The 24,678-nt window shown below is 33.6% G+C and overlaps 2 protein-coding genes across 4 annotated transcripts in view; both read left to right on the forward strand.

Moving 5' to 3' along the window:
- Positions 1-24,678, forward strand: part of LOC126978695 (LITAF domain-containing protein-like) — a 221,539-nt gene that overhangs the window by 117,084 nt on the left and 79,777 nt on the right. The gene's annotated exons all lie outside the window — the stretch shown is intronic.
- LOC126978682 (ecotropic viral integration site 5 ortholog) overlaps positions 1-24,678 on the forward strand; it is a 92,935-nt gene that overhangs the window by 12,140 nt on the left and 56,117 nt on the right. For 2 of the 3 annotated variants that reach the window (XM_050827681.1, XM_050827683.1), the window contains exon 3: positions 13,825-13,917. The exons of the other annotated variant lie outside the window; for it this stretch is intronic. In XM_050827681.1, coding sequence (XP_050683638.1) covers positions 13,825-13,917 — 93 coding nt within the window. The remainder of the gene's footprint in view (positions 1-13,824; positions 13,918-24,678) is intronic. 3 annotated transcript variants of the gene reach the window in all.

Here is a 24,678-nt window from a genome sequence, read left to right on the forward strand (position 1 = left end):
TCTGTTTCAATAATTAAATTGCTCAAAATCAAAAACTTATTTAATTTGAATGTTTAATCTCCGACACAATTAAGATCGTCATGGCGATCCGATAAGACTATCCGTGGCCACAGGCTTGGGTCGATTGACACTATTATGATAATCATAACCGGATAACTGATAACAGAAATAGCATGAACAAAGCTATTTCTGTTATCAGTTATCCGGCGAGAAACCTTACGATATTTTTTCTCTAACGTATGCACTGATAACGTACCTGAGATGATAATATTTATATTTTTTATATAGGATGTTTATCACTGTCACTAATTTAATATATTATATCATCATACAGATGTGTGGTACCTCTTTACAGTGTCCGAAGAATTTCTTCCACGCACAACATCATAAGATTAAATTCGTTGCGCACACACTTTCAATCGTAGCGTGTACCTTTACGGCCGGCAACGATATTGTGATAATTCTTCTGGTGTTGGGGCGGTATGATCACTTACCGTCAGATAAATATAGATAACTCTGTTATTGAAGTCTATACGGTTTTTAACTTTTAATAATTATTCGTCTAGTAGTATCATGCAAGCCCATATTTAATTAAATGGTTATGCACCTAAAATGCGACGTAGGCGGCTTAAAACTAGGGTTCGAGTCGATTTGTATTATGGAAGAATTTGATTAGGTAATGACGGCTCAAAAGTGCTAAGTTTATGCCTATTTGATTCGTTGTGATAAGATATGACAACTGGGGCCGAAAGTCCTTCATTTGTAACATACTAATATTCGGGCGGAAAGTTGTATGAATTATTAAAATTAAAATTAATTAAAATCTATTACGAACGTGTTGCTCGTTTATTTTTTTATTATTTTAGGAATCTTGCAAAGTATGATTTACAACTACCCGGGTTTATTGAGTTCCTCGACATCTTCACGTGCTTAACTCTCATCCCATGCTTCTTAACAAAGTAATAATCTGTGATGTAAATTTTTGGTAATCTGCATGTGAAGGAGGTTAAATATACGCTTATATTACTTTAAAAATTTTATTGTATCACTTTTCTGCTTTTGATTTGTTATTAATTTATATCAAGCTAAATTTATTACTTTAAAAACAACAGAAAATACAAATATTTTTTTGAAATATTTTTACTATTTTTTTCGTCCATTTTCCAGAATTGTCTCTGATCATATGGCCTGACCATCGCCATTTTTGCTGTTTAATAATTATGCTTACATTTTTAAATTTTGTTTTTTCTTTTATGTCCTGCAGCTTCATTCTGTCTCTCAATCTAACACCTAGAACGCTTCTTTCCATAGAATTTTGGCAAGTTCTTAGAGTTGTGAAATTTTTCTCGGTTAGGGCCCATGTTTGTGATCCATAAGTTAAACATGGCAGTATGTAAGCATTAAAAACCTTTCTTTTGTCTTTAATGGTAATATGCTTGTTCTTCATCACTTCGCTGAGCGACCAATATCTTTTCCAGGAGTTCGTGATCCTTCTATCGATTTCTTTTCTCATACAGTCTTTGATTGATAATAAATGCGCCAGGTAAACGTATTCTACATATTCAATTGTTTTACTTTAGATTATAGTTAATAAAAATCGAATTATTGTAGTCGAGTGATGAATTACGAAAAGAAAATAATCCAACTCGATTTATATCGAGAATACCTATAGAAAACTATATTATTTGTCGATGAATTAAGCTTAAATTAGTAACATTCCGACGATTACTTACACCCTGGCCTGGCTTCAATGACGCACCCACCAAACGAGGCCACCCTCCGAAACCACTTATTGGAGTAAAATATGGGCATTACGTCATTGTTTTACTTTTTAATTTACTAATGTACGTCGCTCTATATTCACTTTTATGTAGGTAGTCCTAATGTAACTGGGCATCTAATAATTCAACGCTAATCACGATCATATCATATCAATAATATACTTACTACATTTTAAAACAGGTCTTCACAGTAAAATAATTCAAATTTAAATTATAACATTATTTTCTGTCAAAACTCAATGTTTTAATTCACATAGATATATTTTTATTCATTATTCACTCTCCTCGTTGTTTTAGTAAACAAAAAAGCAAGAAAAAATCAATTAATTCTTCAACAAGTACGATAAGATGCATAACACCAAATGATAACAAGAGACGGACATATTATAATATGCAATATATTTGTACTTTTTAACATTGAGGGTATTCGTAAATACTTTCGTTTTTAATGTTGTTCTTGTGTCTTAACACCTTATACTTTTGTTGTGTTTTGTACATATTACACCTTAAATTTAAATAAGATTGTATAGCTTATAGTTTTCTAGAAAGAAAAGAAAGATGTGGTGTGGTGGGACACCAGGAACGAAGTTCCTTCGGCTAATGTAGAATCGACACAATTTGTAAAAAAAAATCGTGTTCAATTTTATGTAGGTTTTCTTGATTTTTCTCTTAAATTTTGCAGATTAGTTTTTATTTAAGTATAGGAAAGTATTTAGGAAATTCAGTATTTTAGGAAATAAAAATTACGTAAAATAAAAAAAAATCGTAATCCAAATTATCAATTAAAATAACAAAATATGTCTCTTTATTTTTGTTTGACAACATAAAATTACATATAAATAGAAATAATTACAAAAGTCGCGCCTGCGCACGTCTCATTTAACGGTTTTATTCCACGGATTTTTTGTTACGGTTTTACTATCACATTTTTTTTCAGTTCGGTCCCGCAGCAAAATCCCTAAGGTCAAAATCCGTAAGGAACTTCGTTCCAATTATAAAATTGTAAATATAATATGTGTATATTAAATAAAAGAAATTGTAATAAATAAACGACGGTAGGCTCCATACCCAATTTGTGCAAGGCCACATCAGTGTGAAATGGCGGGAAATGAAAAATGATAAAAAAAAAAAATATGGAAGGTTTTAAGTTGTAACACTATTTATTGCCAGACGACGGCTGACAGTAGTCCCGCAAGGAATAATTGGTTAAGTTTTCTATTATATATATATATATATATATATATATATATATATATATATATATATATATATATATATATATATATATATATATATATATATATATATATCATATCAAGTGTCTTAACTATATTTCCCAATACAGGCAATGACAGGTGCGGCCGTTAAAATAAGTATTTTAAAGCCGGGATCGTTAAATCATAACAAAACCATACCGATGCACTGATGAGAAGGCATTCAAGGTAGTGCCTACGAAATTTAATATTCCCAATGATTTCCATAGGGAGAGACCGTACGTGTGATAACCTCTATAAAATATGGAAACGAATTAAATATTTAAGTACATTGATGGCAAACAATTTCATCGACCTACCTTATGTTAATAACAGATTTTGGTTGTTAAAAATACAATTAATTTGTAATACTGAGGTGTTTTCAGTTTAGTAAACTATCATCAGCTTTAAGTAATTAACTTTTGCTCAGCTAACAATTTCATTCATACCCTTTAAAATTGGTATTGTTGGTTGGGTATAAACCCAACACACAAAATGCAATACATTACATTATAAATCTTTACTTATATTTGTTAAAACAATTTTTAATTATGACTAATGCTATATTTGATGTAACGCAGTTGAATTTTCGCTAGTCGCAGAATTGTATGTTTTGGACCAATGTTCTGAATGCACAGAATCGCATGCGCTAATTCAGTACAGGTAGTTGTCTCGTAGCCGGTTGGCATAGTGGCTGTGCGGTACTGTTTTTTGATTTATCGTTATAACTGAGCTCGTTAATGGAATCTTAAAAAATAGGTGAGCCGTACAGTTTGGTCTACAGCTATGTCTTCATTAGCAAATATTCTGATATTATTTTTACTAATGAATGCAAATCCAGATTACTAAGTTTGTTTTTGTGTTAATTATTTCTTACTTTTATGTTTATCTTTATATATTTGGAATAATTGATAAAAAATACAGTTGTATAAGATGTTTTTATTATAAATAAAGTGCTTTACAAAAACTTTACTAACTTGATTATAAAAGATGCAACTATTACCAATAAAAAAAAATATACAGTGAATCATCTAGTTCTCTATGTCTGCCTAATGTTTTTATATTAAAATCAGATCGAATTCACTATGTGAGCGCCGGACAGGGTAATATTATATAGTTATCTTTATATATAAAATTTCGTGTCACACTGTTTATCCGCGATGATCTTCTAAATAACCTAAATAAACTCCGGGACAATACCACATTTAAGGAAGCCTTTTTGAAGGGGTGCCTTCAAAAAAGCGCGTACACCGTATCCTTAAAGGCCGGCAACGCTCCTGTGACTATTTGGTGTTGCAGGAGAACGTGGATGGCGGTGATCACTTAACTTACCAGGTGACCCGTACGCTCGTTTATCCTCCTTTTGCATAAAAAAAACAACTCATCCAATTTTAAATAAATTTTGCACTCTATAAATGCAGTTTGACCCAATTTGAGAGGTAGTTTTTAGTTCAATTCATGGCACATAATATTTTTTAATTTACAATTTTTATTTCAGTATGAATACTTCTATGAGATAATTTTTTGACGCACGATTGAAGTTCTGCTGTGACATTATTTCATTACGAGAGGAGGGCAAACAAAGTAATTATTGTAATGATTGAACTTCTGAAGTTTTGTAATTAACAGAAAAAAAAATGATTTTGATATAAATTTTTGTATATAAATACTAGCCGACCCCGCAAACGTTGTATTGCCATATAAATTGATGAAAAAAAGTATTAAAATTATTAAAGCATTTATTAAGTATTCTTATTAAGCATTTATTATTATGTATTAAAGCATTTAGGGGTATGAAAAATAGATGTTGGCCGATTGTCAGACCTACCCGATATACATACAAATTATCAAACAAATTGGTGTAGCCGTTTCGGAAGAGTTTGGTAACAAACACCGTGACACAAGAATTTTATGTATAAGATTATATGCATTTGTGCAAGTGAAGCGCACCGATCACCACATAGTAATTATATATATATATATATATATTGCAACAGTTACTTTATTTAAAATTAATGATGTTTTCATTTCTGTCGGTTGGTCGTCAGTTCACTTTGTTTTTTTATTTAAAGTTAAAATTATTATTTTACTTATATCCTTAAAACTGCACACCCGTGCTTTTTAGTTTCACTGTTTGAATAAACAAATTTGATGGCTTTTCATACGATCCGCTTGCCTTGACTAGTTTTATATACACATACTTGGGGACCGAGGACCAAGCACTGGATACCCGCGAACCAGGTCGCGTGAAAAGGCACAAAATTTTATTTATTTCATGATTTTATCATCAATGTACCTTTTAGTTGTTAGTAACCAGTATATTTCTGACACCATACTTTTCAGTGAATGCGCGCCGTACGTTTCGCGGTTATTTGCCAATTAGGACAAGTAGAGCACTCATCTACGTTGGACCTTCACGCTCGGTAGGCAGACAAACGCAGTACCAACTTTCACATACATACATAATGTGTCAGCGCTGGCACTCGTATATTATGGTTCTAGCACATAATATGTCATGCTTAGTAGCCGCTCATTTGAAGACTTCACTAATACTTAGTACTGGAAGATGGTTAGTCATTGTTTTTTTTCTTATGTTTTTCTTGATATCTCTACTTACGGATACATTCCTGTCACCGTTTAATGACAAGATCTTATCTATTCATAGTTATGTCCAATGCATTATGTCGATAGGTTATTGAAATGTAAGTAAGCGTAAAAGCATAGGTTTGTCTACCTCTAGTAAGTTAAACTAAGGATAGATAGGTTATTGAAAACATAAAGATTATTTAGTTATTTTTTATCAGCCTTTTGCTTATGGCTTTATTTTTGTTATATTTTTTACAAGGCCCAAATTAAAAAGTTTTAGTTAAACAAGGAATGTATATTATACCTATTAAGCATGTCGAGTTAGCCTAATTTTTAAATGTGTGCGTAGATTAAGATACGAGGGCTGCACTAAAAGTATCGGGAAACAAGGAAGTGACACAACATTACTATTTAAAAATGTATTTATTGCTTTTCGAAGTATTCTCCACGAAATTTGACACATTTCTCCATACGATGGAACCAGTCATTGAAGCAACCTTTCCATTCGGAAGTTGGGGTCTCCAAAATGGCCGCTTTGTAGGCGTCCACAGCTTCTTCGCCCTAGAATTTTCTTGAGTCATTTCTTATTTCTTAACGACTAAACAAGTTTGAAAAGACCTTGTGACAAGACCGAGAATCTTTTTTTAAATAAATAAATGGTATTCAATTTTTCAAACCAAGGAGTTTTCAATTAAAATGATTTTAATATGACAGGAACAGTGGAAATATTCCATTCCCGATACTTTTAGTGCAGCCCTCGTATATGCACGTTGGCTTCCTAATAAATAAATAAACAAATACTTTAAAGTTTACTTACGTACATATTACTACACATACACTACATTAGCAAATTAAGTGTAATTGCGTGTTGAGTGATCCATAAACTTAATGATCAAGTATTCATTATGATATAGTATTTTTATAATGTTAATAGTTCATAGAAACGAATATAAATTATTATGGCACTAAAATTGCGAAATGATAACTGTGATATACAGAAAAATAAAAATGACCTATTTTCCTCAAGTCTCTTTAGTGTTTTATTGATTTCCAGCCCATAAAAAACAAATGTAACCATAAACTAACACACAACTGTTAATTAACTCGGAGAGTTTAACTAATTGAGTCGGCGAAGTAAAATTGGCGTTAAAATATAATAAGCGACTTTTACGTATTCACAATTCACATCGAACAATAAAACACGGCAGCCTTCATGGCAACAGAATCAGAATTATTATTATTGAACTTATGCACAACCTCATTTGTATAAGGCTAGTTAATTATTGTCTTCAATGCTTTTACTATCGCGACTAATGAGAACTCGCGTAGTTTTTTTTTTATTTAAGTTCCCATTTCTGTGGGAATCTTTTTTGTCCTTTATACTCTACCACTACGTGATATGAATTTATTTATAATTAATAACAAAACAGGCTGTCCACGAGATTGCCAATGGAAGTGAAAGCTTAAAACTATAAAATATATATATTTGATTTGAACCAAAAATTTTATCTTCTATTTTGTACATTAAAATTATTATAATTGAATTTTTTATTTTTATTGATAGCGATGGAGAACGTTTAAATGTTCATTGTTTAGCATAGTAAGAGTGTTTATGATGGATCTCGGTGGCGGCTACCTTTCTAAAATTAAAATTATTACGTAAAGTAAGTAGATGGTATGTTTCTATTAGGTCCTAAAAATCAAAATTCCAACGTTTTGTCGTATTAAATCTTATATAATAATTAAATTGTACATATCAATGATGTAAAAGCACGGCGTCAGAAAGAAAAATCTTTGTTGTACTTGTAATTTTTAATTAAATCGATTGATTGCTTTTTTTTACGTAAAAGCTTTTTGTTTAAGGGGCTTGGTGTGGATTTATCGAATCCGCATGGCGGGTTAAACCCGATAACTTCTGAAAATAAAATTTTTCCTCTTTTTCATTAATTATGGGGACACTGGGTAGGTACTCATGGAGTGTTAATGACAGTATAGTTTTGTTTTGTTATAATTAGTTTGTTTTCGGCGGGACATGTCGAATTATAGATCTTATAGTCATATATAATGTTATATTGTATGTAGCTGATACAATACTTGTAAAATTCTTAACTGTGGAAAGATCACAGAGAGCCCTTTTAAAAGTGACATTTGTAGAGCCAAAACTTATATCGTACTGAACAATTATATAAAGACTGCGACGTACTATCCGTTAGAAAACTTTATGTCCTTCATGTTACTCTTAAAAGACACAAGACTTTAATACCTGATCCTTCTTACCTTTTGAACATGTTATTATTAAGCCAACTAGTGTAAAGACCACTTTTGCAAAGCGACAGTTTATGAAACAATCAGAACATGTTTTTATCTATACGCTTAATAAAGTGGAATGTAGACGATGTTTAACCACTTGGTTGAAATCCATGAATTATGTGGAAATGGAAGAGCTATTTAACTACACGGAGTAAATTTTAGGCATAACTTCTTGATAGTGCAATAAGTAGTGTTCTACGAAAACTAACATTGACACACACCACACACACGCACACACAGAGACATCCTGTTTGTATAATATTTTTCTTTTGTTACATTATATTATTAGACTTAATTTGTGATCCCTAGTTTTTGGTACTGTTAATTTTAATTGATCGTGGCTAGAGCGTGGCCTTCTGGCACAGGTGTTTCTCACTTAATAGAAGGTCAAATCCACTATTATGTTTGTACTATTTTTGTTACTGAAATAAATGTTTTTCATTTTTCATCTTTTTTTTTTCATTTTTCAATACTAAATTGTGCCTGGTGACCACAGGTAATACAGTCCCCTATTGTTTCTTTCGATTATTAACTTCAACTGCAACTGAGAGAACTGAATTCGTATAAAATAAATTTGAACGAAGTTTGCAATTAAGTATATTGATAAATAATTTTTAACGGCTAATATACATATAACGATGTAATAACACTAATTAAAAATAATACATTCCTTTTAAAAAAAATTGGTATAAATTTCGACTCATATTTTTTTTGCCATCTTTTTTTTTCGCTCCATTAACGGTCGTTTTCAATAACCTATCTATCCTTAGTTTAACTTAGTAGAGGTAGACAAATCTATCCTTTTATCTATACTACAATATTATAAAGCTGCAGTGTTTGTTTGTTTGAACGCGCTAATCTCTGGTACTACTGGTCCGATTTGAATGATTCTTTCAGTGTTGGGTAGTCCATTTATCGAGGAAGGCTATAGTGTATGTTTTTTAAAATTAGGGATCCGTAATAAAATCGCTATTTTGTAACACAAGGTGTAAAATCGAAAACCTATTTTTGCGTGCGCTGCAAAAACTATTGACAATAGAACAAATTGATGTACAGGCTATAATATAGGCAATATTTTATTACTTATAAAACTATCGCGTGAATTATACTTTATATGGCAAAACAACGTTTGCCGGGTCAGCTAGTGCTTACATACATTTCAATAGACTATCGACATAAAGCATTGTACTATAACTATATTGGATCGATAAGATCTTGTCATTAAACGGTGACAACAATGTATCGGTAACTAGAGATACGTTATTGAAAACGGCCGTTAGTAAAATGAAAAATGTTGTGCTGCCATTGTTATTGCTATAAAATAGTCATAATCGGTCAGTCAATGATCGGCAATCGAGATTGTTTAAATCGTGATTATTGTCTGGAGAATTATATTATTGTAAGTTTACAACTGTGTAATATTTTGTGTAGTATTCATTATACTCCACCTCATAAAGTTCCGCCGTCTGTTCCTGTCTGTTTGTCAGTACGTGATTCATACGCTCATTATATAAATCCGTCAGTTAAATCGCCTTACCCAGAGAAATACTTAGTCATAAGACTGGTTTTTATACTCTGCGAACAATTTAATATTCTAATCGATCTGTAGATACAATTTGTTGGTGGTTTGAATTGTTTTTTATAAACTATTTATATCGATATGATTCACTGTATATATTTATTTAGGTCATGATTCAATTCACGTCAAACTGCTAGAAATAATTACCGTTTTTTTTTTCACTTTTAAATCAAACAGCGTTGTCGTATTGTGTTACATTTAAATCTTACCTTTTTTCTGTGAATATTTGATTATCAGATAATGATGGAAAAAAATTCGATATTTTCGGTCAGTTTATTATTTTTATCTCTATTGGCCATTATCCTCCTCGTAGGTAAAGACTGTCTTAATAGTAGCTTTTTCATTATAAACATTCACTTAGATGAATTTATGGAGTAAAATATAGGATATCCGCTTCATGGATAACGTAAACCTCTTATTATTCCATTGATGTTCTCGCTTCGCTCGGGGTAGCCAGACGGCAGACACGCCGAATAATTGAAATGCGCGTCTTTGCATACCCCGTTCGCTCACAATTTTATGAGTAATTTTAATCCTGCATGAAAGCTTCTGTCGGATGTCGATAGTAAAAATATTTTTCACTTTATGTTGTATGCGGATGCTTTTAATTTATTTGCTGTGCATTTTCTAGGGCTAAAAGTTTGTTATATTCGGGAGAACTGAATAAATATTGTTATGTTTTTGTTCCGAAGTAGTAGCTGGCACGTTAGTTGACAAGACATTTAACGGCCGTTCCCAATATTCAGTCTATCTCCGGTTGTGGCCTACTTGAGATAAAAATCGTAACTATCGTTGACTTTTCTGTCCCGAAAAACTTATCGACGGTAGTCACCTTATCCGTACACGCTGTCTGCCATTGGGAGAACGTATAGCTTACCAGCGATAGAAGTTTGTATAGGATTGCAACTCTCGCGTCCCAATATAAAGCGATAAAAATGACTTATCGAGTATACTGGGACAGGTTCAGATTATTGAAAGCTTATTACTGACAGTAGAAGGTAGTAATTTATCTCTATCTGTTGATAGTATATTGGGAACGGCTGTAAGTATACATCGCACAGAAGTGTTTAGATTAATTAATTAGATAGTGAATGTACTTTCAAACAGACACGTGTAAAGAAATACTATGGTAACATATGGTATTTGCTGTTGCATCAAAATGTTCCTACAGCTTTCTTTATTACGTCACTGCTGCAACCCGCTCTAACTCTAATTTCACGAATATTTGTGTTTTTTGTAAATATATGATACTTCGATCATTTTCGAATTGGAAGATGTAACCCATTGTTAGCGCACGCAATTATAATTCAAGTCGACCCGTACAGCCCTGTGTCCGTTCTTTGATTCCATCTATGGAACCAGCCAATATGAGCATGATTACTCGATTTATTTGATTTCCCCGCGGGATGTTGGATGTTCAAATCATTAGTAAAATATTTTCTGTTTCCATTTCGAAAATTTTGATTGGTGATGAAGCATCCCCTGAATTAAGGCTCCTTCATATAAATCAATTAACATCACAGCGTTGATATTTTTAAGAATTCGAAATGTTATATCTCTAGATTATGATACTTCTTAAACTTCTCGTTACGTACCAGAAGAGAGAGATAATATTTCCCAGTCATTACGCTCCATCAGAACTCATCCACACCAAAACAATTTAAATAAAAAAATAAATCGAGAGGGATTTATTCTCTTGTCCACTGCTGCACACAGGCCTACCCAAAGATTGGCATGACGATAAGTCCTGCGATGCCCTCATCCAACCTACTTGGCCAGATCATCGGTACGTGGTCGCCATTCGTGGACTTTACTGCCCCAACGGCCATCCGTCCGTCGAGCTATGTGGCCTGCCCACTTCTACTTCAGTTTCGAAGAAATTTGGGATATGTCGGTGCCTAAAATTGGTATTTATATTGTTATCGTGCGTCAAATTATCCACACTAATATATTATTTTAAAATAAATAAGAATTTTTATTATAGCAAAATAAATTTTCACTAAGTTTAAATGTAATAAATATCCGTAAGCTGTATAATCTGTCGACTGAGCTTCGCCTTGTCGTTATCATTGACGGAAATCGCTCCCGTCCGTAGAAGCGCTGCTCCTGACAGTTATATTCCAGACAATTAATTCAGATGAACATTTCGAGCATTATTATATTCAATGCTAGAACTAGTAATTCCCAGCGTAGAACTGAACTGAGCACAATTTTAAGAAATTACAGTTACTTTGACAAAGATGTCTTTCTATAATATTATTTATTGTTATTTCATGATTATTGAAATATGGGCTGGGAGTTTCTTATCAATTCCTGTCCCCATGTCAAAGCCCCATGACGAAGTGAAGGAGCTTCATGACGTTTACCAATTGTTGTTGCAATATGTTTTTATTGTATATTTCTATTATATTCCGGTATACTGTTAAATTGCACGCTTACTGTTCGTAAGTAATAATTTATAATAACTCGCCACGTTTGGCTAGACTCATCACTTCGTTCCATAAAAAATGTTTCCCTCAAGCATATTTAATAGTTTTGCGAAATAAATACAGTTTCGAGCCTTTATGGCGCAAAGACACTTCGAGAAGGTATTTAACCTATATTTGTTCCTTTTTTTTAATTTTTGTGTTTACACAAATAAATTTATGAACGATGCGAGACTCGAACCCACGACCTCTCGCGTTCCGTGTGAGCGCTCTTTCCAACTGAGCCAACCGTTCGAGTGACGTATCGTTCATAAAACTCTGTAGTAACTACATCCTCTTTCATCTAAATAGAAATAAATATTCTAGCACATGAGTGTAAGATCACTAGAAGATGTAATGGATTTCTATGTAAAGTAAAATGTGCGAATCGGTTCAACACACTGACATATTGGCATGTACTCTAATTATGGCATTGCATTATTCATAATTAATAATTCTGTCTTGATTTTTATAATTTATTATCTTTTTTGTATTGTATATAAAAATAATAGCAATTGATTTGGTATATTGGAATGTACCTACTTATAATTCCGTTTAGTTCTGGATTTATACATTTGAACTTTACTATCTAAGCACTACGGTTTTCACGCGGTTAATCATTAAAAATTCGAATTTTTTTATTATAATTATTTATGTTTAAATGATATATGTATAGTTTTCATAAACTTTTTTAAGAGAGTACATCTTTGTTGTGGTTTTTTTTAACTTACGTTGGTTGCACAAATACTATTGTATTAGACAAATTATTACTTCGAGAGTATAGATCAATAAATAGAAATAGAAATATCATAAGAATTCTTTGTGAATTCGGTTATATATACAAAATGAATCTTTCAAAACCGACTACTTGTTCCAGAGATTCAGCTTTATAATTTTTGTATAGGTATATATATGTATATAGGGCTATATTACACCGGGTAACCATGATGGCGCAACCAGTCCCCGATACCAACATATTTACAGTTCTATAGACAGTTACTCACCTGGTATCAGTTTGGTTGCACAACCAATTTGGTGGCATGTCCAGCTGGGACGCGTGCACAGAATGTTCCTGGTCCCTCCACCACGCTCGTAGCGCCACCACTAATTCCTATAGAGCTAAATGGTGTCTCACTCGGCCGCCAGTGACGCTCCCACCGCATTGCGTGCAACACGTGTGCACTGTTGTGTTTTGTTTTTAACTGCGTTTGTTAATTGCATATGATGGCTAATTTCGATACAGAAAGGTTTATCACCCAAATTCAGTAGTAGACTATCAATTTAAGATAATTTCTCAGAAAATTTTGATAGAGATTTAAAAATGAAATGCTAAGGCTGAATAAGGATGAACGCACCTCTGTTTCTTTTATCTCTTGAACTTTCTTTTCCTACTGCAGCAGTAGTGCTATCTCTTCGAGGTCCATTTAGTCTCAATATGGTGTCGTGACCCTGGTGTCTGTATGGTGTCTAGTTGGGGAGCTTCGGACGTTTCCCGGTATAGAAAGAAATATAGCCCTTATGCCAATAAATTAATAAATAAATAAATTTTAAAACATTGTTCATTTTCTGGTTAATTCGACCGCTGTAAATGAGCTCCACCAATTTTTTAAGTAACCCAGAATAAACGATTGAATAGATACATAATACATATATGCATAAAAGAAACTATTTAAATTAAATATTTTTAGCTTTCGCAATCATAAAACACAAAGACAACATACTTGTCTCCTCGCCATTACTTGGTTAATGAAACGTGCAGTACGTTTCTTCAACCAAGAGCACTTAATAGATTTTCTTAGTAATTAACTGAGGTGATAGATAAATATTAAGTGTGCCTCGCGTTGGTCCAGACTTGGCGTCGCCTTATGGAGCTGGCTATGAGAAGAAAGGCGTGACGATGGCGGCGACAAGTACCAGCTCATCCTCCTCAGCGTCTCTCGACGGTTTGTGAATTCCTTATTACCGCGTGTCCACTAACACACATTAGATTTGTTTACTAATACATGTAGCACAGTTAATCGTAGTAACTAAACACCTGTAGCATTAGTGAAAAAACTTAATATCAACAACCCCCACTCTTGGCAATTCTCCGAGCCATAACGCCAGTTCACACCCCGACCATGACCACCAAACAACACAATTAACTCATTAAGCTCGCTACATGCTTATTCCATAATCTATTAAGAGAATACTCAATCACATATAGATGCTTTACAGATACCTAATAAATTAATTATTGATCAATTAGCAATGTTCTTTTATGCTCCACATTTTCCCACTATTGGGTGGCGGCCGCGGCGTTTGAAAGTTGAAGAGGCTTGGCAATGAGTCAAGTTATACAGCGACGGCCTTCAATAGGATTTGATTGTCCAAAAAAATATCGATCAATCTGTTGACATCCCAGAAGATTATTTTCAATTAATTAAATTTTGTTTGTATCGTTTTCATAGATATCATATTATGAAGGAAAATATTTTTTTAATTTAATTCATTAAACGTGTCTGATGATATGATTACAAACGTTTCTCTGTTCAAACTGACTACGCGGTTTGATACAATTATTTTAAGGAGTAGCAAGCAGCTCGAGCTTTACGAGTACAACTTGGCCAAGTTCCACCGTGGCTCGTCTATATATAGATTTACAAAAACATGACCATATATGAATAATAATCAATTAAGTTATTTAATTATTTGAAATTGATCGGTAAAGAATTCAAGGATACAACTGAACAACAACAAATGAACATTACATTTCATCGGAATTAGTCTGGTTTGTAACCACAACATTGTAATGGTAGGCGTCGCTACCATTAATCAAAAATGTAAATTTAAAGTAATAGTCAAAAAATAGACAAAAAGGTGTAAAGACTGAACTATCTAGCTTTTATTGGCAATCAGTAACAAATATAAAATCACATCCACAGCAGCACAATTTTTTTCAGACATAGTAACACAGCTTATAATCAAACACACAAAATATTATCACTGTAAGTCGGACAAAATATCAGATTAAGGAATAGATTTCACAGGGTATCTTAAAACGCATTGCCCATCATGACCGACATCAGATGCGTGCTAAAATCGAACCAAAGATGTATTGGTGTTTTTCTAGACCTCTCTAAGGCGTTCGACACTGTATCTCACATAAACCTGTTGCGAAAATTAGTGTAGGTGGATAAGCTCTACAATGGTTTGAGAGCTACCTGAAAGACTGCTATCAATGTGTAGCTGTAACCACTTTAGTTCTCTTAAAAAAGTAAGTAATGGCGTCCCTTAAGACAGAATTTTAGGGTCATTGCTATATAATATATACATTAATGATATCACGTATTTAAGAGCTAATGTAGTATAAGTGTAATATATATGGTACTGGCTCTCCCGTAACCTCTGAACTTTGAACTTCTCGAAGTCCTCTCACAAATACTTCCATAAGACCAAACTTTTTGCTACTTCACCATTGTTGTACTAGATGGTAGGTAATAAGTATAACCGGCTTAAAAGAACGGACTTTATTTGATATAAACTTGGGCATCATAACAGATGAAAAGTTAATATTTGAAGGTCACATACATTTTCTTTGCGGAAAAATGTAACTAATCGACGTTTTCAAATTTGCAATTGAGCACTTAGTGATATTCTAAAACTTGTAATTTTTTCTATATGTCATTGAATATAAATATACAGGGTGTCCCGTAATCAGTGGACCAACGGGATACCCGTGATAGGGGTGGTCATCATCTATCGAAAACACCAAATTTTACTGTTCTAGGGCCAGTAGTTCAAAAGATATGATTTTTTAAGCATTATTTTGAAAATTCTACCCTTATCAACACAAAAGTTGAAAAAAAATATTTTTTATTTTTATTTTGCCCTGTTTCTTAACTTAAGGTGGCTGAGGAAACATGTGTCTTCACAATTAAATCCATTTTTGTGAATAAATATTGCCAAATTAAAAATTAAAAACCAAAACATGCGCAAATATCAAATAACTAAATTTGCAACGTGATGTTTGAAGCAAGCTAGTGCAAAAAAAATGTATGACAGCCTTGCGGACCATTATTTAAAAAACATCTGCAGTTCATACTGATTCCAAAAAGGTATAATTAATCATTATTGTGAAACAATAAAAGACAATAATTATTTTAAATCAACATTAGATAGCAATTTCTTGGCGGAATTTACAATAAAACAAAAGTAAATAGTTAGAATTTTTTTATTTATTTCTTATAATAAATGTTCGAAATGTCTTCCTCTTACTCTAAGGCATAGCCGGCATCTTCTTATAAAATTTCTTTTTAAACTTTTTAACGCCCTTTCATTATTTTTGACTTTTTCACTCACCACATTCAGTTTTTGTCTTAGCTGTCTTTCGTTATCGTTAACGGTTTCATATACGGATTCTTTAAAATATCCCCATAAAAAATAATCCAATGGATTAAGATCAGGTGATCGAGCTGGCCATGGGATTGTACCTCCTCGTCCAATCCACCTACTTGGGTAAGACTCGTTTAAATATTCCCTCACTTGTCTGCAATAATGAGCGGGTGCGCCATCATGCTGTAACCACATCCTCTCACATACCTCCTGTGGTACATTTGCTAATAAATTACTTAAGTCATTTCTTAAAAATTGCAAGTACCGAGCACCATTAAGCCTCGGTGGGAGCTCAAATGGACCAATAAGTTTACCATCTAAGATTCCAGCCCACAAATTGACTCCAAACTGGTGCTGGAATCTATCTTCTCGTACAATACGTGGATTCACAACAGCCCATTCATGTAAATTATGAATGTTAAACACTCCAACTCTTTTAAAACACGATTCATCGCTCCATAATATTGAATTGAAAAATAGTGGATCTTGTCGGCATCGGCGAAGCATCTCTGCACAAAAATCTATCCTCCGTTGATAATCAGCAGGTAATAGTGCCTGCACTCGTTGAATATGATAAGGGTATAAACTGTTTCTTTTTAAAATGCGATGTACTGTTGTTTTTGCTATACCAGTACGTCTTGAAATACGACGAACACTCGTAGAAGGTTCTTCTGTCACTTCGGCCAGTATTTGAAGTTCATCGACTCTTCTAGGTCTTCCCACGTTGTTTGCAGCTCCGGGAATTCTGCCTTCTAAATACGCGTTATTTACACGGAGAAAAATTCGATGATCCGGATAGCGGTCGCGATTAGGATAGCGCTCACGATACGTACGGGCTGCTTGCCGAGCGTTTGCATTACACAGACCGTAAATAAAATACATCTCAGCATATTCACGAGGAGTATAGGTATTAGGCATTTTATAAAATCCGGGCAAACAGTATCCAAATCACAAAGACAAACAAGGTCCAATTCAAGCGTCAGTCACCAAAAAAAAGAGTCGTAATGGTAGCGAAGTAAAAAACACGTGTGCAGCTACGAGCTATGAGCAAGTCTCTGATGAAACTAAGAATAATTTGAAAAATTAGGGTGTGGGGATCATAGGCGTCGGCCAATAGGACCCCGTAAACGAAAAAGGTACCTGAGCGAGAAAGAGATAGCATATTGTGTTATCTCTCTCTCGATAACAAAATAATTCTCAGAATAGATAGCGCTTAAATGTTTCTCGCAATTGGAGTCTAAAATTGGTTATTAAGTTATTTTTTTTGTAAAATGTAATATTGTTATACCTTTTTGGAATCAGTATGAACTGCAGATGTTTTTTAAATAATGGTCCGCAAGGCTGTCATACATTTTTTTTGCACTAGCTTGCTTCAAACATCACGTTGCAAATTTAGTTATTTGATATTTGCGCATGTTTTGGTTTTTAATTTTTAATTTGGCAATATTTATTCACAAAAATGGATTTAATTGTGAAGACACATGTTTCCTCAGCCACCTTAAGTTAAGAAACAGGGCAAAATAAAAATAAAAAATATTTTTTTTCAACTTTTGTGTTGATAAGGGTAGAATTTTCAAAATAATGCTTAAAAAATCATATCTTTTGAACTACTGGCCCTAGAACAGTAAAATTTGGTGTTTTCGAGAGATGATGACCACCCCTATCACGGGTATCCCGTTGGTCCACTGATTACGGGACACCCTGTATATGCACCACAGCGTTTTATGCAGTGTAACAAAAAGATCGTTTCCTAGTAAGAGTATTCATGGCAACGCTAGTTATAATTGTTACAATTGTGATTTTATGGTATTATAATACATTCCTTATACTAAAAGTAATAAATTCTATCATAACTTAAACTTAACTACAACAGACCAACCATAACATAATTTTAAGTTTCAATTATAATACATGTCTGTTATAATTCAGAATTTCATGAATATTTTTGATACCTGTTATATAACCATTAATATTGTTACAATTAAACAATTCAAAGGTACACTTCAAGTTAATTTTAAATCACAATAATGGGATGGAATATCATAATAATAAATGAATTTTTATTTGTAACAGAACTTTTGTCCAGATTATCTAAACTCTCTTTCCACGCAAAAACTATCTAAGTAAGCTTGACAATAAAGTTCCATTTATTAATCGACTCTTTTAACCGCGTACCTACGCAGCAGGTCTAAGTCTTTGTGTTATTGGGCACCGATTGGCACCGCGCGAGAGCTTTTTGAGAGTGAGAGAGTGATTTAAAAAAAAATGTCCATTAGTCATGCAGCAACTAACCACAAATCTAACACACTTTTAAAATACACATTAAGCAATAAAATGTAAAATTTTTGAATTCTTTCCGATTTGCAGAATGACATTGCATAAAGTGTATGTATATAGTGCAGTTTCTGATGTGGATTCAATACGGAATCTATATTAACGCTGGCTTATTTAAGTACAGTCGTATTCAATATTAGGCTTTGGATGACATTAGTCGATGCCATCAGGCATCATCATTAAGCCATTTGATAGAATTTCAGTGGGGAATGTGTCCTGATCCTCTCCACCGGAGGAAGCAAATTAATCATAACCACCAACGTCAAACGTAAAACGTCGCCATTTATTGATTATAACGACAAATTAAGGGAGAAATCTTAAAGTTAACAAGACAACTATATAATTTTTTGTAACCATGTTATCTTAATTATATTGTAACCATGTTGTTCCAATATGTGAGTCTCTTTTTGCATGAGTGTGAACTTAAATAAGCGTGTATTATTTTTCTATTAATATTTGGTATTGTAAAAGATATGTGCCGATTTTATGTCATATAAATAAAGCACCGTTCAAAGATATTTTTATATGTTAGCTTTTTTATTATTTACGGCCTTTCCCAATATACTATCTACAGATAGAGATAAATTACTACCTTCTACTGTCAGTAATTAGCTGTCAATAATCTGAAGCTGTCCCAATATACCCGATAAGTCATTCTTATCGCCTTATATTGGGATGCGTGAATTGCAATTTCCATACAAACTTCTATCGCTGGTAAGCTACACGTCCTCCCATTGACTGACAGCGTGTACGGATAAGGTGAGTTACCGTCGATAAGTTTATTGGGACAGAAAAGTCAACGATAGTTACGATTTCTATCTCAAGTAGGCCACAACCAGAGATAGACTGAATATTGGGAACGGCCGTTAGTGGATATTGTCTTGACAATTAACATCTTTGACATTTGGCATGGATTGAATATAAATTAATATTCTGTATTTATTTCGCTTATCACCTATATTTTAAGTGTAATTATAAATATAGCATAGCTTGAGTTTTTTTTGCATGCCTTTGCGTATATTTTAATATAACAACTACAATTGAACTCAGGCCTATAGAAAAAGTGGAACAACTTAACAACTTAGTGAATGATATGCAGACTCGAAGAAACGTTTTATTTAAAAATGTTTACAACGAACAGAAATATTTTGACATGCTTAATGAGGAACAGTTGTTAAATTATAAATTAAAGATTTCCGCTGCGACTGTACCACGATCAAATAAATTTGTATGCAACGCTTACAGACTGTATTGAAGTGGCGCGGCGTCGTGAGTATCTAAGCCAGACGTTTTCAACCGGTGTGCCGCGTATATTTTCAGGTGTGGTGAAATTGCTGCATTGAAATCAGTAATAGCTATTTTAATGAGAAAGTAGTATGAAAACAACTGACGCGTGATTTATGCGATTCGCATTACATTACACGCATTTCATTAAAATAGTGAAGATTTAATTTTTAACCATATATTTTTTGGATTTCGTACTTAAAGGTGTCAACGAGACCCTATTAATAAGCCTCTGCTGTCCGTTATGTTATATTTATTGTGTATACTGTACGGAACTCTCTACGCGCCAGTCCGACTCGCACTTGGCTATTTTTCACTGGTGTGCCGTGAAACTTTGATCAACAAAAGTGTACCGTTAATACCAAAAGGTTGATAACTCCTGACCTAAGCTCTCGAAAACATCTGCTCTTTCCTATGTAGAGTTTATACTGGACTTGGTTAGTTTTACCACAAGTAATCAAGTTGAGTTTATTTTTGTCGATTTATTGTCTTTGCTAGACCAGAATCTCTGCTTAAGATTATTATTATTATACCTTATTGCTTAAAGTTACGGATTACGGATGATAATAGAATAAAATATTTTTTCTTAAATTAAATTGGGTCTACATTTCTATTTATAATATGAATGTGAATTCTGGTCGTAACTAAGGTGTAAACCTGTTGGCAAACCTTATAAATAAAAAAATAATTAAAATTATTATGCCTAAACTTGCAGATTATATAAGCGGGCGTACCCAAATGCGTCGTAGTGCAAGATACTTCGAACGAGGTATAATTGGCGAAAGAAAAACTATTTCGATTAATTGCAATAATATTGTTAAGACAGGTTCCTACTTAAAAATTACAACAATACATTTATAGAGGAAAGAGGTAAAGGTTTAATTCAAATAATGAAGTTATAATTATGCTGAGTTTTGGAATGAAGCAATGAATGGAACAAATATGCTTTATTCTGAAAATGTTACGATGTTAAGAAAAAAACGGTTTTCTTGTTTTAATAGGGTGTATCGCATCTTGCCCATATAACTGATTTGAGTCGGTTTTGGATAGATCTGTTTTTTAAATGTTACGAATGAAAAGATTTCACATTTGTAAGCATTACGTTGATTATCCGATCGTACATAGACATCCATGAACACTAGACTATATGACAACCTTTATTTCGTACAACGGTTCTGCGTTGTTTTTAGTAATATGTAAATTAGAATTCAGTGAACGTCCATCAAGGGCCTAATCCGGTTACAGACAATATAAATAAAGTGATTCGAAAATATAAATAAACAATATGTCGTTTTATTCCGGCCAAATCAATATGATGGATTGAATCACAATTTATTATTTTATGCCGAAGTCTTATTATAGGCTTTTAAGTGTCGTAATAAGATTTTGTTTCACAGTTAAACAAGAGATATCCTCAGAATTTCTAGTAACAACGTATTCTATGTTAAAAAAGGAGTCGCGTGAAGTGTGGTGTCAGCTTTTAAAAACATCAATCAAGTCAATCGGCCTCTCAGTCTCAGTCTACACACACAGACCGATAATAATAGGATTGGTATTGCCACCGTACTAAGGTGCTCGAACTTTAATCGATCCATTTTTGTTGTTCACTCTTACATCATTCGACAGAAAATTTACAGTAGTAACCAAAGCACGAAATAGAGCGACTAGTGATAGTATCGATACAGTAATATTCATTGCGCGTTTCACTGAAAAAGCGATACTTCTATTCAACTAAATGCGGTAATGTATTTTAAATCAATTTGGTAAATAGATTTTTACTGTAAAAATAAACGCAGAAACATTAAATGATGAATGCTTCAAATTAAAATTTACTTACGTATAAAAACGTGCCCATTATCACGTCAAAGTTATTTTATATACGTCATAGCTTAATAACATTACAGTAGTAACCGATCTAACTGAGGGTAACCAACAGTAATCCACTTTCCGTTCGTGCTTCTGTCTTTCAGCATGCTTTATATAATAAATATTTTTTTTTTATTTGGTATTTCACGATGGCAATGTTCTCGAAGATTTATGTCTGAGCCACTGGGTTATTAGGCTCCGTCAGCAAAAACAACAAATATGCCCAGGGGCTTCATTGTAACGTCAGGTGACGAAAGATCTTGCATGTACCTACCCTACCCCTACCAGTGGGAGGCTCCTTTGCACAAGATGCCGGCTAGATCATGGGTACAACAACGGTCAAACACCTTATGTCTCAAGGTAAAGAGCGCAGTTGCAGTGCCGCTCAGAAGTTTTTGGTCTTTCAATAATCCTGAGCGGCACTGGGCAGGGCAGGGTGTATTAATTACCATCAGCTGAACGTCCTGCTCGTCTCGTCCCTTATTTTCATTAAAAAAAAATACCCCTGAAACTGCTATCGGACAATCGCTGGAACACTATGGCACGATGATGCGTTTAGCCCTTTTGTATTAAAAAAAACTTAGCCGTACGGCACCTCTAAATTGAAAGTGCCCATAACTGCAACATAAACTATGACCGAGCCAGGAACTCGTAAGCAGCGAATATATCAGCGAAGATAAAATTTCAGTTTATTGCAAAGTATTAGATACTAGCTGACCCGACAGACGGTGTTCTGTATATAAAATTAAGTTTATTTTTTACCTCCTGAGAAAGTTTGAAATATATAAATTGTAGTAATAGTTTAAAATGAATAACTCATTTTAAACTATACCTACTTTCAATTTGATTTCTGAACGACGGGGGACGACACTTCTAAGGGTAAACAAAATTGTTGTTTTTATATTTTAATTCCGAGCATTTTCACATTTATTCCTTCCACAATTAATTCAAGACCAAAATTAGCCAAATCGGTCCAGCCGTTCTCGAGTTTTAGCGAGACTAACGAACAGCAATTCATTTGTATATATATACTAGCTGACCCGACAGACGTTGTTCTTTATATAATACTAGCTGACCCGGCAAACGTTGTTTTGCCATATAAAGTATAGCGGCCCGTCCCGGCTTCGCACGGGCATTAAACATTACATTTAGATTTGTTAATTTTAACACATTCATAATAATAATAATAATATGACACATATTCATCCCTTTTTGCGTCGAGCTCCTAAAAAAGAGTAAATAAAAAAAAAATAAGAATAATTAAATTCAGATATTATTTAATGATTTTTTTGTATTTATGTGTTTTTTTTTGTATATTTTTGGGGTTTTTTTTCTTTTTTTTGATATATTTTTTTAATTTTTTGTTTTTTTTTTTCAATTATTGAGGTCATAACCCTAAAAGAAAATACATTTATTTTGTTAGAGCTTCTCTGTAAACAATATTTGATGTTGTTTTATTTTGTGGCAGCAAAATAAATTGATTTTCAGGGGCTCCGACTCGCGATAGACCAACATACAGTTGACCATGAGTAAAACATTTCTTTCGCAGATCGATCCCTACTAATTCGAAGGTTTGGCCTTGGGACTTGTTAATTGTTAATGCGAAAGATGTTTTTACCGGAAATTGAAGCCGTTTAAATGGGATTGGCAGATCAGTTGGGATCATCGGTATCCTCGGTATATGAGCTAGTTGACCACCTGCTGGGCCAGTGATAATAGTTGCTACTATTAAATTGTCCTTTAACTCCTTAATAAGCAGCCTCGTCCCATTACACATGCTCGGAGGGTTTAAATTTCTTAAAAGCATGATTGGGATTCCGATTTTTAACGTCAATTCATGGGGTGGCAGTCCAGAAGGGTTCAACGAATTTAAAAATTCCTGTGGATAATGGACTGCATCTTCAATATTCGTTACAGTGTCGATCGATTTGTATGTTTTTGTTTGGCCGGGGACTTTTTGAACAATCAGATTGTTTATTTCATTGACAGTATCATTCTTAGGTGATACTATAGCCCGAGAACACAGCCAATGGAAGTCTCTTTCGTGCAAATTCTCGATATCAGGGTATACAGAATCTATTAAATTTTCCAAATTATGGAGTATTTGGCCTAGAGACTCATCCAGAAGAATGTCACAATGACCGCTTAAATTTGGAGTTGGAAAAATTCCTTCCCCAAGTTTTAGCAGTTGCTGTGGGAAATCGCTATCAGTGATTCCATGAAGATGAGCTCTCATATTTGTCCTTAATTTTAATGTTTCAATCGTAGTCCATAAGGGAGACGATTTCAAGCATGCCTTGATGATATCTGCTCGCGTGCCTCTTTTAATAACGGGGAGAGTCTGTCGAAAATCTCCAGCAAATACAAAAGTAATCCCGCCCATGACTGCAGAGGAGTTCCTTAGATCCTGTAAGGTTCTGTTCACGGCCTCTATATGTGCTCTATGGCTCATCGTGCATTCGTCCCACATAATCAATGAGGCGTCTTGTAGTAATTTACCAATAGGTCCATTTTTGCGGATGGAACATGTAGATTGTTGTTCAAGATTGACGGATAGTGGAAGTTTAAAAGTAGAATGAGCAGTTTTGCCATCCTTCAAGAGAGTTGCAGCAATTCCTGAGGAAGCAACTGCTATTGCTATCTTCCCTGATTGTCTTATCTTAGCAAGTATCAAATTTGCAAGAAACGTCTTTCCCGTTCCACCAGGTGCATCCAAAAAGAAAACTTTTCTTTTGTCATGAATGACGCTATCGACTATAGTTTCAAAAGCATGTCTTTGATCTGGGACTAACTTTGGCAGGTTTTCATTGACAAAAGCGGTCAAATTATTTGTATCATAGCGATGA

The sequence above is a fragment of the Leptidea sinapis genome, chromosome Z (genome assembly GCF_905404315.1).
Source record: "Leptidea sinapis chromosome Z, ilLepSina1.1, whole genome shotgun sequence".
NCBI lineage: Eukaryota > Metazoa > Arthropoda > Insecta > Lepidoptera > Pieridae > Leptidea > Leptidea sinapis.